Below are 16,819 nucleotides of genomic sequence, written 5' to 3' on the forward strand. Positions count from 1 at the left end.
CCTATTTATTATCTGCAGTGAGTAAAATGATGGCACTCATGCTCACAATCGCAGGACACATTTTTTGCTTTTGTTCTCTTCCTGTCTTTCTTCCAATGATGGCCATGCTGCTCTTTTAAAATCCTGTTTCTTTTTTCAAAAGCAGGGTTACGCAGATCCTCCTCCCAAGATGCTCTGAGCAAGTGAAAGTAACATCACTACTGCAGACAAAATCCTTTCACTCTGACTATCAGGGCTGTAGGGTGGCCTAGACATAAATCTAGTTCTTGTAAATTATGTGAATTGATGCTATCTTACTTTGAATAAACTATTTTGAGCCCCAGCCTAGAGTCTTAAAATTGTGATTCAAGGGAGCCTGATTTTGTGAATTCTAGTGGTTTAAACTGTTCTAATCCTGACTATTTTGTGGTGTGTGTTGTTGTTTTTTCATTTTTGCTACGGTATTTAATTTATTGTGGAAATATTTCAAGGTGACTTGTCAGATGTTTAAAAAACTGAACCCCATGTGCTGAATAACAGTCCAAATCTTTTGGCACAGAAATCTGGTTGCAAACAAACTATTGAAGAAGAGAGCAGATCTCTATACTGTTATTAACATTTTGTTCTTGTTTCTCTAAAGGAAGAGAAGAGGCCACCCCCTCCTGTGCCAAAGAAGCCAGCCAAACCTAAATCCCAGCTAAACCGGGACAAGGCCTCTGACTCGGTGGATAAACAGCGCCAGGAAGCCCGCAAGCGCCTCATGGCAGCCAAGCGCGCTGCCTCAGTCCGGCAGAACTCTGCCACCGAGAGCGCAGACAGTATTGAAATCTATGTTCCTGAGGCACAGACCCGTCTTTGAGCAAGGGGAAGAGGAAGGAAACACATTCTTTTTCACGCCATTAAAAAGGGGGGAAAGGTTCACTAAATTTAGTGCGATTTATTTGGTCTAGAGACACAGAGCCAACCTTGCAAAGGGCTCCCAATTTGGCTTTCTCTCTGCCTCTCTTTTCTTCTCCCCCCCCCTCCAGTCCCAGCTTTAAGTACTGAAGATTTTGAAAGAGAATCCCTTCCCGGTTCGGTGGTTTGGTGTTTTTTTCTCTCCCGCACCCTCTTTCACACTGGCTGTGGTGTGGTGGAACAGACTCTAGGAAACACAGCCCTTTAGACTTGGAACTGCAACCTTTTTACTTGTTCTATCTGAGGAGAATTACTAGCTTGTTTACATGAAATGGACAAAAATTGAAACAAAGCCTTGGGCACTTGCCATGCTGTGCTTTTTTTCTCCCTATGGTATTCTTTCTGTCCTCCCTTCCCCACACTGTCTTTCTCTTTTTCTCTCTCTCTCATTCTGTTCCCGCTCCTTGTTTTTTCTCCTGTGGTTCTTAGCCTCCCTTTCTTTGTCATCCTTTCTCTGCATGGCGTTGTTTACTGTGTTAGAAGTAAACTCTTCCACACAGCTCCAGAAGAAAACACCTGTTCAGTGTATACTATTGTTGCGCTCTGCTAGTGAGCAGCCTTTTGATTTTAATATGTATTATTTTTCCTTATAGGTGGGTTGGGAGTAGGAGGCCCCGGGGTGGATCAGGGCGGGAGGCAGTAGGGCTTTGGGTTCATATATCTCTTAGTTTAATTATGTAAAAGGAGGGTGAGATCCGTGGGATGTAAATGGAGTGGGATATTAATGCAGCCTGGAAGCAAACAAGTGCAATAAGATAGTGTTGTGGCCTGTGTACACTCCCCTGAATGGTGCTGCAAAAGGAAGATTTTCCATACAGGATACTCAGTCAGAAATACAGTGTGGTGGATCCATATGCTAACCCCCAAACACACTTCTGTTCTCTTTTCTGCAGTCCCCCCCTCCCTGCAATTTTTGTGTTTTTTTGTGTGTGTGCAAAGATCTGTGTATAAGAAAGCAGCTGCTACACAATAGGGGTTGGGTGGGGACGTGTATCAAAGGGGTGTGTAATATTCTCCAGTGGAGGACAACAGCTTTTGTACAGAAAATAAAGAGGAGGTAGCTGATGGAGGTGTGGCAGTTCACCTGCCTACCTGTATGTATGTGTACATATGCACATATACACTTAGTAGGATCTGTATATTTAACTCGTACACATGCATACCCATTCACACATGCACGCATTCAGATGGTGTCTTTAAAAAACACCTCAGTGACAGTGGGTGTATGTACAGCATATATTTTTACATGTACTATAGCTAGATGTGTGTAAAAGTGTGTGCAAAAATATATACCCTGCATATTATCAGATTTCCCTCTCCCACCCCACCCCCTTGTGTCCCATGTTCTTTGGGGATGCAGTCATTAAACTTCACTTTGATCCTCCTCTTTTCCCCTTCCTATTTTGGCCTAATTTTGTGGAGCCAGAAGTCAAATAGCCAGTTCCAAGTTTCTCCTCTGCCCATTACCCTATGCACCCCCCCAAAAAAAGGGTGCGTTTGTCTCAAAACTGTGCACTACCATTGTGGAAGATGATAGAAATTGTTCAGGTGGTCGGAATTCCAAAGGAATTTTATACTGTTTAATTAGTAATTTAAGGCAATGATGATAAAATGCTACAACCTAATCATGTCAGTGAATGCTGTGTACAGTGTCTATGCATAGAGAGTGTTACAGACTTTTCCATCTGCCCACTTAATGTGCATTTTTGTAACCTGTGAAAGCTTGGCCATATAGACTGTGGCTTCAAATCAAGCTTGATTTTTCCCCCTCTTTTCCCTCCCTCACCACCCCAAATGTCTTTATAACAATGGTAGATGGTCCTTGACTGACTTTTGAAGCAAATGGCTGACTTTCACAGTTCTTTGTATTAAAATTTGAAACGTGTGGAATGTGACTTGTTTTACTCACGTTTCCAAAGGCAGCAATCTCAGTAATTAGCTGGGTAATTGCTTGATGGACTCAGTTGCTGGTGAGTGTCTTCTAGCCCACAGATTCCCACTTGAAGTCAAGGGGATTAAATGTTCTATGTATATCCAGCTAAATTGGTTTTATGAATTGCAGCCTAAGTGACCTTTGACTTCCGTTGCCTCAGTGCTGCTTCACGCATTACATAGCAGCAAATAAGTGTTTAGTCCCCCACCCCATGTATGCATAGAAGAGAACAAAACTAATCACTTTTCTCTGGCATGTGTACCACATGATACATGCATTGCCCATGTTCATCCTTTTATATCTTAGGTGTATTCACAAAGTGTTTTATGTGCACACCTAAAAGATGTGTGAAGTGGCTTCAGTCTGTTGCAATAAGAGTAAAAATGATACTGGATTCAAAGAAAGACACTGTGAAGGAAGCTTGAGTCATGTGCAGAGAGATCTCTCTCTTGAGTGTCTCGAGTTTTGCTACCAATAGCTAGGAAATAGGTGTAAGGTTTCATCTGGTTGAAGGGGTGCAATCAAAGCAAAAACAGTTGGCTGGTTTTACAAGTGACTAAATTTCAATAAAACACCTCTGAGCTTTCTTGTGTTAAAAAAGAAAAAAAAGTAGTGTACTTGGTAGGCACTGCTGCTTGAGCTGCAGGACAGCACTGAAAAATGTTTACATGGATCTCACTTGGATGAAATGACACAGCAGCCTAAACATTCCCATGGTTGGAATGCAGTTGGATCAGGGCCCTGTCAATTGCCTTTTGCTTTGATATACCCCCCCCAGTTCTAGAGGAGACTTCTTCACCAGGTCTGACAAAGGTCTTTTGTGTACAAATTAGTTTTATTCAATAGGGTGACAAGGTAGCAAATGATCTACCTCCTCTTGCAGAATCAACAGTTAACCATTACTACCCCTTCCATAATATAAACATTTATCCAGGGATGAAACAATTGCCTTTCAGACACCCATATCTCTAAAATCTCTGAAAGGGGCACAAACCAGGTGGCTCAATAGGCACAAAAACTTATTTCTGATTTTTTTCCCCCAAAGGGCTGTAAATCTTCTAATTTTTTTGTGCTTCTGTGGACTGTGAAAGTTAAGAGCCAGATTAAATTAAGTTTTTAAGACTTCTGCATGAGTGTAATGGGAATACAGCCAATGGCTGCACTCTGAATCAGTTGGGGCCTGTTCTGATGAATTGATTGCAAAAGTCATCTGTTTCAGCGATCATTAATTTGGCCCAGTCTCGTTCCACCCCCTGCAGTTCCAAGGCAAAAACTAGGTTTGTTCCCGGTAAGGCTAAGAAGATTGGTGTGATTTAATGATTTCATCCCTTGTAGCAATAGTTCTGAGGAAAGACTATGGTTTCAATGTTTTTCAAGAGACAACCTGAAAAGAACCATCACTGAAGCGGCCCTGAAAAGCCCGTTTGGTGAAACTGCTCCATATAAACTTTTGTTTATCTGATAGTTATGGGGATTGAAAACGTGTACATACATAGTGCTTTGAACGATAACCTGATTTGTTTTCTAACCATGAAAAACAAAATGTTACACTTTCCCCAAACTAATTTAGCCTGCTTCTTAGTTTTATTGCAGAAAAAAGGAAGAAACAACTGTGTAGCCCTATGATTGTTAACTTTCTGGCAATTAAAAAAAAAAAGATACAAAAGCCTTGTATCTAGACCTATGGCCCAACAATTTGTAATGTGAACCTTGCTGCCATTGTAAACTACAGTAAAACAAAGAAAGGTGCCTGTGTGGTGCCCTTATGCCTCTGTCTCTTGCAATTTGTGATCTTCACACTATGAACTCAATTCCAGAGCGCACAACCAGATATAACAAGCAAAGTGGGGGGATGGGGAAATTGTGTTTCTAAAACAACCAAGAGTTTTATGTTAGATTAGGGAATTTTTTTGTCACCCATGAGGGTGTGAGCAAATCAATCATTAATAAAAAAAAAAAACCTTGAAAAACTCACTTGGTCAAAGCATTTTGTAAACTCATGTTCATTGACTTGTACAGCAATCTAGCAAGTGTGGGAGAGTGAAGAACCCTTGAATCTGTGCATAGGCAAGTCAGAGGTCATTCAAACTATTTCAGGTTGGCTATTTTTCTCTTTGTACATATGGGTATTATATTGTAATACCAGAATGTTAACTCAGTTTGGTTCTGCATACTACCTACACATGAGGCACTTCCAATAAGACATGGTAAATGTGTCTGTATTTGGCTACTGTCTCAGCATTCTGCCAAAAGAGCTACTTAATCCACAAAGGATGATGACAAAGCATAGCATGTTGCTGCTCCAGAGAGCGGTGATATTGAATCATAGAATGGTAGAGTCTATTCTAATAAGGACCAAAAAGGTCACTGAATCCAATCGCCTGCTCAGTGCAGGAATCCAACTTAAAGCGTACCCAACAGATGGCTGTCCAGCTGCCTCCTGAATGCCAGCAGTGTTGGACAGCCCACCACCTCCCTAGGTTATTGGTTCCATTGTTGTACTGCTCTTAACAGGAAGTTTCAGATGTTCAGCCAAAATCTGGCTTCCTGTAAGTTGAGCCCATTCCATGTCCTGCACTCGGATGATTGAGAAGATATCCTGGCCCTCCTCTGTGACAACCTTTCAGGTACTTGAGGAGTGCTATCATATCTCCCCTCAGCCTTCTCTTCTCAAGGCTAAACATGCTCAGTTCTTTCAGTCTTAAAAGTGTTGTGTCCAGAACTAGACACAGTACTCAACATGAGGCCTAACCAGTACCAAACAGAGGGGAACTAGTACTTCACACAATTTGGAAACTATACTTCTGTTAATACAGCCTAAAACAGCATTTACCTATTTTTTTTGCAGCCACATTGCATTGTTGCCTCATTTCCAGCGACAATAATCCCAAGATCCTTCTCGCATGTAATATTGCTAAGCCAAGTATCCCCCATCTTATAACTGTACATTTGGTTTCTTTTTCCTAGATGTAGAACTTTGCACTTCATTAAATTCCATTTGTTGTTTACAGCCCAGTGCTCCCGCCTGTCAAGCTCACTTTGAATTTTTGTTTCTGTCCTCCAGGGTATTAGCTATCACTCCTAATTTTGTGTCACCTGCAGACTGATAAAACAATCCTGCACCTCCTCATCCAAGTCATTAATAAAAATGTTGAACACTGGGCCCAGGACCAAGCCCTGTGGTACCCCGCTCATTACCTTCCCCCTTGAGAAGGAACCATTGACGAGCGCTCTTGAGTACGATATTCTTTGAGTACAATTTTGTAGGTAACTGTGGATCCATCTGATAATTGTTCCATTATTGTTCCAAATTTAACTAGCTTGCTAATCAGAGTATCATCTTGGGCACTTTGTCAAAGGCTTTGCTGAAGTCAAGATATATTATGTCCACAGTATTTCCACCGTCCACCAGGAAAGTTACCCGATCAAAAAATAAGATTAGTCTTGCAGGATTTGTTCTTGACAAGTCCATGTTGGTTTCTAGTAATCACTGCATTGTTTTCAAGGTGCTTACAAATGAAGGGCTGGGGTTGATGTTGGACTGATTGGTCTGTAGTTCCCAGGTTCTTCCTTTTTGAAGACAGGGACATTAGTTCCCAGGTCCTCCTTTTTGAAGATAGGGACAACATTAGCCCTCCTCCAGTCATCCAGAACTTCACACATCCTCCACTAGTTCGCAAAGATAATAGTTGTTCAAAGAGTTCTTCAGCCAGTTCCTTCATTACTCTAGGTTGTAGTTCATCAGGCCCTGAAGATTTGAACTCAGTCAAAGTAATTAGGTGTTCATTGACCATTTGTCTATTGATCTCAAGCTGTAATCCTACCCCTTCAACTTGTACTTCACGTTTGCCAGGAGGGTCAATAGACCCTCTTTTGGGAGAAGACTGAGCCACAGTAGGAACTGAGCACTTCTGCCTTTTCTTTCAGTTTAAATGTAAGGGTAATAAGGAATAAGAGACTCATGAGACAGTACTGAGATTTCAGAGCATTTATATTTGCTCCCACTATCCTTGCTGTAAAGCAAGGCTGGAGAACCTGTCGACCTCTAGATGTTACTAGGCTGCAACCAACATCATCCCTAACCACTGGCCATAGTGACTGGGGCTGTGTGGGTACTGGGAGTCCAACATTTAGAGGACCACAGGTTCTCTTCTCCCCCCACTTTAAGTCACAAGCCTTTGACTCTATCAGGATGTTCACAAAATGCATCGACCAGGATACACTATTGTGGGAAAATTTTCTTTCCCCCTCCACCTTCCAGTTTAGTTTTATAGTGCTAAATCAAAGACAAGATAGGAAATCATTTAGGATTTGCTGTGTGTATCTTAATGCAGCAGAAGTTCCCACCAGGATGGTCACAGGTTCCTCCACCTAATTTTTGCCATTGGAAAATTTGTAGAAAACCTAGTTAAACATGCAGATGGACCTGCAATCATGAGCTCATTTTGATTTCTGCAAAAGTTTGTTTTGCCCCTTAAAACAATTAGCTACTGTCAAATGTGCAGATGGAGGGTGCTCCAATGAATTTTTGCCCATGGAACAGGTTACCAATCCTTTTGGGCCCATGGACACATTTTGAATGTTGAAAGTATGTCTTGGGCATCTTCTCTTGTTGATTCTCTTCCCTTTTCTCACAGTCCTCACTTCCTCTTTCCAGAGGCAAAGAAAAACAACACACACATACAGAAACTTTGCTTTTGGAAGGAGTTGGATCCAGTACAGTCAAAATGTATGATTTGCATTATTTTACATAAGCATCCAAAGAAAGTCATCAAAGTAAACGAGAGTGATCCAAGCCATAGTTTTTCATGATTTATATAGGATGATGACAAAACCAACAGCACATTTTAGAACACATCTGTACTTTTATGGGGATACCTTGAAAATGTGAAGCTCTGTAACAATCCGTGCCTTAAAAGCAGTGTTGTTGAGCCATAGCACTGGAAAGCGCTGGATCTGTGATTTTTTATGGTTTAGTTAGCAGAGGCCAATGTAACCTTTGATTTCATGTTGGTTGAAAAAAGTACACATTTTGAAGAGGATCTATTTTATTGGATACTGTGTAGATGAATCTTTTGTACTCCATTCTGTCTCTTGACTCCTGTGGCACTCATTTCCCTCTCCCTCATCTTCTAAAGAGGCTTCTATTCTCTCATTTGTTCTGCTTTCTGTACAGCTGTCTCAGTGACAATCTGAGCTTTGAAAAGTACACATGGCTGCAAGAGGAAGTGGAAAAGAGCATCACTTTTTCAACTCCTTCAGCACTATGCACTTGGGGGAGAGAGAGAGAGAGACAGCCACCCTCACCACCTCATGATAAAGAGGACAATGAGTTGGGGGAGGGCTTCAGAGGCTTCATGGGTGGCAGGGGAAGTGCTCAAGGGTGCCATATTGTTGACCCCAGTTCAAGAAAAAAATGTAAGAACATTAGAGCCCTGTTAGATCAGGCCAAAGGCCCAGCTATTGATAGCATTGTCTTCAGTGAATTTGTCTAATTCTTTTTTAAAGCCATCCAACTTGATGACCACCACTACATCTCCATAGCTTAACTATGCATGGTGTGAAGAAGTACTGTTTAAAAAATCTGTCTGGAAACTTCCAACATTTCAGCTTCATTGAATGTCCCTAAGTTCAAGTATTATGAGAGAGCAGAAAAACATCTCCCTGTGAGGAGGGCTGGCCAGAACTATGCACAGTATTCCAAGTGTGAACTCACCATAGATTTGTATAACAGCGTTATGATATTGGCAATTTTATTTTCAGTTCCTTTCCTTATGATCCTTAGCGTCAAATTCCCCTTTTTCACAGCTGTCGCATACTGGGTCATCATTTCCATCGAGATTCCAAGGTAGTGTTTCTGGACAGTCACCATCAGTTTCAGACCCTGTTTTCAATTATGTGAAAGTAGATTGTTGTTGCCTCAATGTGCATCACTTTCCTTTTGGTGTCATTGAAGTGAATTTGTCATTTTACTGCCCATTCACACAGCTTCTCACAATCTTTTCATTTTAACCACCTTGAACCATTTGGGATCATCAGCAAACCTGGCTACCTCACTGCTCATCCCTAACTGTAGATCATTTAAGAACAAGTTAAAAAGCACAGGTCTCAATACCAATCTTTGTGGGACTCCAGTTTCCACATCTCTGTCTTGTGGGAACTGTCCATTTTATTTATTCCTACTCTCTGTTTCCTGATTCTTAACTAGTTACTGTTCCACAAGAGGATCTGTCCTTTTATCCCATGACTGCTAAGGTTGCTCAGAAGTCTTGGTGAGGTACTTTACTGAAAGCTTTTTGAAAGTCTAAGCATGTTTGGCACTCTCAAGAGTTAGTGACACAGGACTTGCAGAAACAATGCTGGTTCTGCTCCAAAAAGACTCGTTCTTCTCTGTGATTGGTCATTCTATCTTTAACAATGCTTTCCACCAGTTTTCCTGGAACAAATTGTTGTTGTTGTTGTTATGTGCCTTCAAGTTGATTACAATTTATGGCAACCCTATGAATCAGCGACCTCCAACAGCATCTGTCATGAACCACCCTGCTCAGATCTTGTAAGTTCAGGTCTGTGGCTTCCTTTATGGAATCAAATATGTGGGAGATAATTAAGACATTTTATTATAATTGAAATTGTGTTGGCTTAACCTTTCAAATAAAATCCACTCACCAAAATGCTGAACCCTAAGCTCCACATCCCAATCCACATGCAGCCCCATCAGCTTCCTTTCCAGGGCTGCCAGACTAGTCGCATCATCCACAGGCCGCCCACCCTCACCTCAGGCCTCGAGCCTTCTGACACATTCTAAAGTCCCATTCCAGACCAGGCATCATTTCTGCTAAGCACCTCGCGGCTTTCCCATCACTTTTTTCCTCTTTAATTTTTAATGTATGGGTCCTCTGAATCTTGACATGGCTTAGGGCCTCAGCATGTCTTAGAATCATAGAATAGTAGAGTTGGAAGGGACCTGGAAGGCCATCAAGTCCAACCCCCTCTTAATCCGGCCCTGGGCACAGCTCTCTCTGGAAGTCTGGCATTTGCCTGCCTTCCTTTCTTATAGTTTCCACATTATAAAAAAAAAATTAAAAGCTCTGCCAAAAGAAGGGTGCACAGCCCTCTTGCCACTGATTTGTTTGGGAAAGGAGAGGGCTGAGAGCCAATGCAACTTCAGTATCTTTACAATCCCCTCTTCTTTCATTTTTTGTTAAAAGCATAAACCTAGTTTGCAAGAAAACTACATGGTCTACTTTTGAAAATACAAGTGATGGTTGTTCTGATTCTGTGAGCAAGGGCTCCCTTTTCCAATCATGCTACTTCACCTGCCACTATCCTATCATAGGGGAAGAAATGACTAGATCTGTTTTTTCTATTGTGTGGTATCTGCCAAGCTCCCATTGAGCTTCAAAGAATGAATTCTGCTGCATGTGTTTATGATTGTGAGCCAGAATACGGCCCTGAGGTGACTGTCTGCATATGGAAAGGACGTTGTACAGTACATGCAGAATAGCTATATGTGCATGCACACCACACTGGATGCTGGCAGCCAGAAGGACATCTTCATGAGGCAACCCTTAGATCAGGGGTTTTCAAACTATGGTCTGTGGACCAGCAATGGTCTGCAAGCTTCATTCAGGTGGTCCCCTGCAAGCCTGAATTAAATAGTCATATCAATTTTAATTGTTTTTAATTGCTTTTATTTCTTATATTGCATTTGATTGTATTAGGAATTGCATTCCAGAAAGTTCAAATTGTATTGCAATAAAATACAACATAAGAAATAAAAATACAATTAAGAATCATACAGCATCTAGCACAATATATTACAATTGCAACAGCAGGCCAAAAAAGCATCAAGTGGTCTGCCAAGACCATCAGGAATTTTTAGGTGGTCCATGAGCAAAAGGTTTATGAACGACAGCCTTAGCCCTTAGCTTTCTCTAGATGAGTTTATCTAGCTATGTGGTGGCAAAGCTGATTTATTTATTATCAGGCCAAAATAAACTGTAACTCACTACCCTCCAAATCAATGGTGAAAGGCCTGGCTAAATAGGAATGTGTTAACCTAGGAACAAAATGCAGACCACAAAGGTGCCACGGTGGTTCCCAGGTGCTACAGTCCCTAGTCAGCAACCTTCTGAGGGCTGCATGCCCATGGTGGGTAGAACCAGAAGCAAAAGGTTAGTGGTGCAACAGATGTAACATTCCAGCCATAACATAATTCAAAAGGGTTCTACACCCACCTCTCTACCTATAGGCAAGAAAGAGGCATCATCGCAATACAAAGACATAATATCTAGCCAGGCAAAAGCACTCAAGGAGAATGCATGGTCTCCTGAGGGTCAGGCCCTGGGCCTGAGGTTTGGCTATAAAGCCAAACATCTAACCCAAGGCTCTTTGCTTCTGTCAAAGCATGCAGCCTCAGACCAGTTCAGCCAAGCAACCTTTGCCTATGCTTGATCCCATCACACACACTCATTTTAATTTCAATTTCAAGTGGCTTCTGCATGATGTGGGTCCAAAGCCTAGCACATGAACAAGTGGACAAACAAAAATCCAATTGTCTGCATAGCTAAGCATAGAGACATGGGCTGGCTTGCTCATAGATACCATCTTGAAATTGCAATGCCCTTAGCTTGAAGCAGTCTGGCTTAGAGGCAAGTGGCAAACAGGCCCTTGTGTCAGTGAGATGGGTCAATGACCAGACTTCAGTGATGGTGGTATGGCCTTCTTGGGACTGCATCTCTTGAGAATGTGTATGTAGTTGGCTGAAGCAACAGTGTGCAACCTCTGGCCTAAGGCTTGCATACAGCTCTCAACCTAATTTCATGTGCATGGCAAGGAAGGCAGACAGACAGAAAAGGGAAGGTCCAACCCATCACCAGCTTTCAACCAGCCCCCGACTATCACCAGGCATTTATATGAAAAAAGTGCAATGATATACCACATGAATTAAATGTGGTTAAGTCACTGGGACCTCTAGTTTAAAGGAGCAACTAGCAGACAGTGTGAAAGACCTCTGCTTGAGACCATGGAGACCCAGTGCCAATCAGAGTACACTGGTCTGCATGGACATGGGCAATGAGGGCAAGAGCAGGATTATCATTTCCCCTCCCCTCCATTGCTTTCCATGTCAAGTTCTGAGAAGGGAATCCTCTCTACTCTTACAGGCTTCCCACACCATTTACAACCTTGAAACCTACACAAGTAAAAACTCAGGTGTGAAATTACTGATGTAACAAAAATATGTAACACATGTCTAAGTCCAGCCTATCTGGAAAGTGACCAATGTTTTTGTTTTAAAAGGAGCTGGGGGGAGTTATAGGCTTCTTAGCTGAACATCTGTTCCAGGAAAATGGGTGGAAAGCATTGCTTAAGATAAAAATTACTAAGTATATAGAAGAGCACGTCTAGCTGAAGCACAACCAGCATGGCTTCTGCAAAGGTAAGTCCTGCCTAACTAACCTTTTAGAATATCATTAAACACATAAACCGGGGTGAATTGGTAGACTTGTGTACTTGGAGTTTGAAAAAAGTACTTCACCAAGGACTGCTGAGAAAGTTTAGCAGTTACGGGTTATGGAGAGATCCTCTTGTTGGATCAGTAACCAGTTAAAGAACAGGAAGCAGTCAGGAAAAATGGTGTGATGTAAGAAGTGCCAGAGTGGAGGGTGAACAGTAAGGTGGCCCAGGTTAATTATGTAAATTTGTTCAGGATGGAAAAAGGAGCTCCAAAAGGATCTCTAAACTAGGTTAGTGGACATTAAAACGGCAAATGTGGTCCACTATAAGCAAGTGTGAAGGGTTGCACAAAAAAGCCTAACCTCACATTCACAACAATGGTGTCTGAAGTGATTGACACAAGAAAAGGAAATGTCTTGAAAATGTCACACCAGCGCACAGCAACTGTGAAAAGGGTGGATTTTATATTGGGGATCATTAGGAAAGAATTGAAAAACAAATGTTCATATATTTGCAGTACTATGGTGGGACCTCACTTGAACTGTGTACCTGTCTGATCAGCACACCACAAAAAGGATAATGTAGCGCTAGGAAAGGACAACCCAAATGATTAAGGAGCTAGAGCAACTCCCATGAGGAAAGGCTGCACCATTTGGTGCTTTTTAGAAAAAAGGGCAAGGGGAAAATGATAGAAGTATATGAAATTATGCATAGAGAGTAGTTTTTCTCCTTCGCTGAACTGATGGCGACTGTGCAGAAACAATACCTTAGACTCTTGATGGAGATGATGACCCAGTAGGCGGCAGCTGTTAAAAGGGGGAATTCCATGCTAACGATCATGAGGAAAGGAACTGAAAATAAAACTGCCAATATCATAATGCTGTTATACAAATCTATGGTGGGATCACCCTTGGAATACTGTGTATAGTCTGGTCCAGCAGGCCTCTTTATGTTCTGAAGTATAGCAGGATTGCTAGCCCTTAAACAGTACTAATACAACTGTGGACACTCATTAGGGAAAGGCTTTGGGAGAACAAGAGTTAGTAAGAGCATATAACATTAACTTTAGCCCAAATGGGAGTTTTAAGGGAAGAAGGTTCAGATATCATCCCAAACCATGGACCCCATAGCAGAACCCCAGTTTAAAAAGGACTTGAGCTGGTGGTGCCTCTTATATTAGAAATTATTAAGAGAAAAGCTCTACAGGCCATTTGACAAAAATAATTCCCCATGCTGCTGCTATTTTCAAAGTCTTCCCCAACCTGGCACCTTCAAGATGTTGCTGGGACTACAACTCCCATCCATCATCTGGCCTTTGCCATGCTAGCTAGGGGTGCTGTGAGTTGTACTCCAACAACATCTGAAGGGCATCAGGTTGAGGAAGGCTGTTTTATATCCACTAGTTGCTTAACCAAAATACAACTGATGCTAAAAATTCACTGGGCCAAGAGTTTTGTGGTAACAAAACAAAAAAAAGACATGTATAGCACATGCTGCCCTGGGCTTCTTCTGGGAGGAAGGGCAGGATATAAATTTAACAAACAGATTTCATTGTGACCAATTCAAGCTACAATTTCAGCACACAAGATCTCTCTCTTATACATAGACACACTCATCTCTCACTAGGTATGGTGTACTTTAGAAAACTTTATTGATAAAAAAAAATCCAAAAGTTATTTACAGTAGTTTTTTGCTCCATAAACATCAGGCAAAAGAATATTCTCTTTTTTTTCAACTTCCCTTCCCATCCCCCATCCCATCTAAAGCAAAGTCTCCACATCGTCAGGGCAAATAAGATACAGCAATGTAGCCCGTCAGTGCATTGTAGGAACCGGAATCTTCCTCCTGTGATTATATGCAGCAGTTTCAGATCTACTTAAGGCTCCTCCTGCAATGCCGGGGACGGAGGTTTCCACTGCTTTATTTAAATAGAGGCACACTCCTAATACAGCTGCCAATTTAACCAAAGTCAAGGGGGCCTGAATAGGGGGGGAATATTCAAAAGTAAGCTTTAATTACACTTAAACATGACTAAGTAACTTTAGTTGGACTTGGGACACTGCTGCTTGAAAGCATTTCATCAATTTCAATGGCCCTTTGAAAGGATAAGTCATTCTTGATCAGTGTTCTTCAACCTTGGGTTCCCAGATGTTGTCAGACTACAGATCCCATCAACCCCAGCCAACTACCTTTCTATTTCAACAAGCCTTTGGTATTGACGGCTGCTAAAGATAGGGCTTGACGGGAACTGCATTGCTAATGCCTAATTCCTCCATTTTTAAACTGGTTTTTTTAAATTCTCTTTTAGCTATAAGTATGAATGGTTTTAATATTGGAATTAGTTTAATTTTATTTTAATCTAGACTCTATGTTTTAATTATATGTGTTTTTTATTTGGAAGCCACCGCGAGTTCCAGTTTTGGAAGGATGGCGGGGTATAAATAAAGACAATAATAATAACAACTCGCCAATGGTCAAGGATGATGGGAGCTATAGCCAGACACAGCTGGAAACTCAAAAGGTTGAAGAACAGTGTTCTAGATAACTAGCATGGTGAAGTTTTGCTCCCACACTCCAGAAAACAGAGAGATGTTCATCTGAAACTACGTTTGACAAGGAGATGGAAGGAGCCATATGCTCTACGATCCAGAAACCAATAAGGATGGGAACAATTAGAGACACATTGCTGATTAAATGCAAATAGTCTAATTCACCCACAAGATACTAGCAAACCAACAAAAAGAGCTGAAGCAGTTACAAGGCAGCTCTTTAGGCTTTCCAAAAGAGAAAAGCAAACACTATTTGGCAATTTTATTAAGGCTCTGGATTGGTTATAGTCATAATGGCAGTTATCTAGATATAGTTAACTGCACTCACATGAAGGGCATGGGGTCACCTAAGGATTGAAGAGCATCAACAAGGGGAAAGCGGGCAATTGTTTGTCCAGCAGCCATTACAGGTTGCAACAATCTTAGCCCTACATCTATATTTTGCAAGGAGGAGAAGCAGAGAAAGAACTGCCCAATATTGTATTAAAACAGCAGTAAGTCCTGCCCTTTTGGTTCCAGTTCTCCAATGCACTCACTGCTTGCTGTTCTTATTGAGCCTCCAATTTATAAACACCAGGTCTGTACACCTAGTCCAACTACAAAAATGTGAAAAGTTGCATCCTGCTGGGCTTTTTATCTTTACTATTCATGCAACGTAATAATTAGGCTAACACCTTCTAAAATTAGTGTTTTTCAAGATATATAGGTGTATATAATATATCACTATTTAATTTACATTTACAGTGAAACAGCACTATTTTAAAAAAAATAGATGTTCATATCACCCAGGGTACTCCATGTTTTGCAAGTTCCTGGTCTCAGGCCAAAACGGGGTGCAACTCAATGAAATATGCATGTCTTCATTATTCAGACTTGCAACCCCCAGCTTTCCTCCCCTTAAATCCAAGGCATATACCACAGCTGAGGAACCTGCACCCCTCCGGATGTTGTTAAACTCTCACCTACCCCATCCAGCATGGCCACTGGTCAAGGATGATGGAAGTTGTAGTCTAACAACATCTGGAGGGACACAAGTTTCTCCTCCCCAGCACACACCCTCTCTTCAGGGGATACTGTACTGCTGCTTGGGTCCAAATTTCTGTCAAAGCTTTCAGTACCTGGGGCATGTTAAATCATGCAGGGAGGCAATGTCAGGGTCAAATGTATCTATAGCCTGCCAAAGAGGTTGCGATTCACCATGGAAGAACTCTCTTCAACCTCCCTTCCTGGCCACAAGAGGGCACCCTTGCTCCATCAGCAAAGGAGAAACTACATTCAGCATGATGAAAGCAAGGATCCAAAAACAAAGTCAGGATGCAGCGGGGGTTCTTTTTTTAATATATGTTTTAGGTAGTTTTGTCAGCGCATCCTTAAAGACACCTTAGATTTCCAGAGACATGCAGAGTTACAGTCCACGATCAACAAAATTCAATACAGAAACAAAAAAGGGGGTTTGTTTAAAGCAACTTCACAGTCAAGAATCTTGTTACGGTTCCTATCCCTCCCAAACTTCTGAAATGCCCCCTGTTGCTTTTGATTAGCATCCTGCCAGGATAGTCTGTACTTTGATCGCATCTGCCCACCTCCAAACACAACACAGGAGAAACACAAGGGCAAGAAGGCAGAGGAATGGATGAAGTTACAAAAGCCAGGTAAATGTCTGCCACCACCTGAAATAATAAAATTGCTCAACAGCACCATACATTTTTGCTTCTTTTCTTTTTTAACTGGCACCAGTATTCGCAGGGTGGTGGTGGACTCTTCCCCCTCCCTCTTCCTAGTGGAAAGAAAAATGCCACAAATATTAACATTTCCAGTTAATCTGTTCATCACAATGACTCCCAGCAGGTGTGATGCAGGGGCCAGCCACTCATGCACACCAGACTGTTGTCAAAGAAGAAATGCTACAGAAAGAAGAAAAATAAAACAAAACTAAAAAACAAAA

At 41.7% G+C, this 16,819-nt stretch overlaps 1 protein-coding gene across 6 annotated transcripts in view; it reads left to right on the forward strand.

Moving 5' to 3' along the window:
* Positions 1-4,641, forward strand: part of LOC133387234 (disks large-associated protein 4-like) — a 64,582-nt gene extending 59,941 nt beyond the window's left edge. For all 6 annotated transcript variants that reach the window (XM_061631593.1, XM_061631595.1, XM_061631592.1 and 3 more), the window contains one exon: positions 620-4,641. In XM_061631593.1, coding sequence (XP_061487577.1) covers positions 620-838 — 219 coding nt within the window. In that variant the 3' untranslated portion in view covers positions 839-4,641. The remainder of the gene's footprint in view (positions 1-619) is intronic.
* The last annotated feature ends 12,178 nt before the right edge of the window (positions 4,642-16,819 follow it).

Source organism: Rhineura floridana, chromosome 6, assembly GCF_030035675.1.
Source record: "Rhineura floridana isolate rRhiFlo1 chromosome 6, rRhiFlo1.hap2, whole genome shotgun sequence".
Classification (NCBI taxonomy): Eukaryota; Metazoa; Chordata; class Lepidosauria; order Squamata; family Rhineuridae; genus Rhineura; species Rhineura floridana.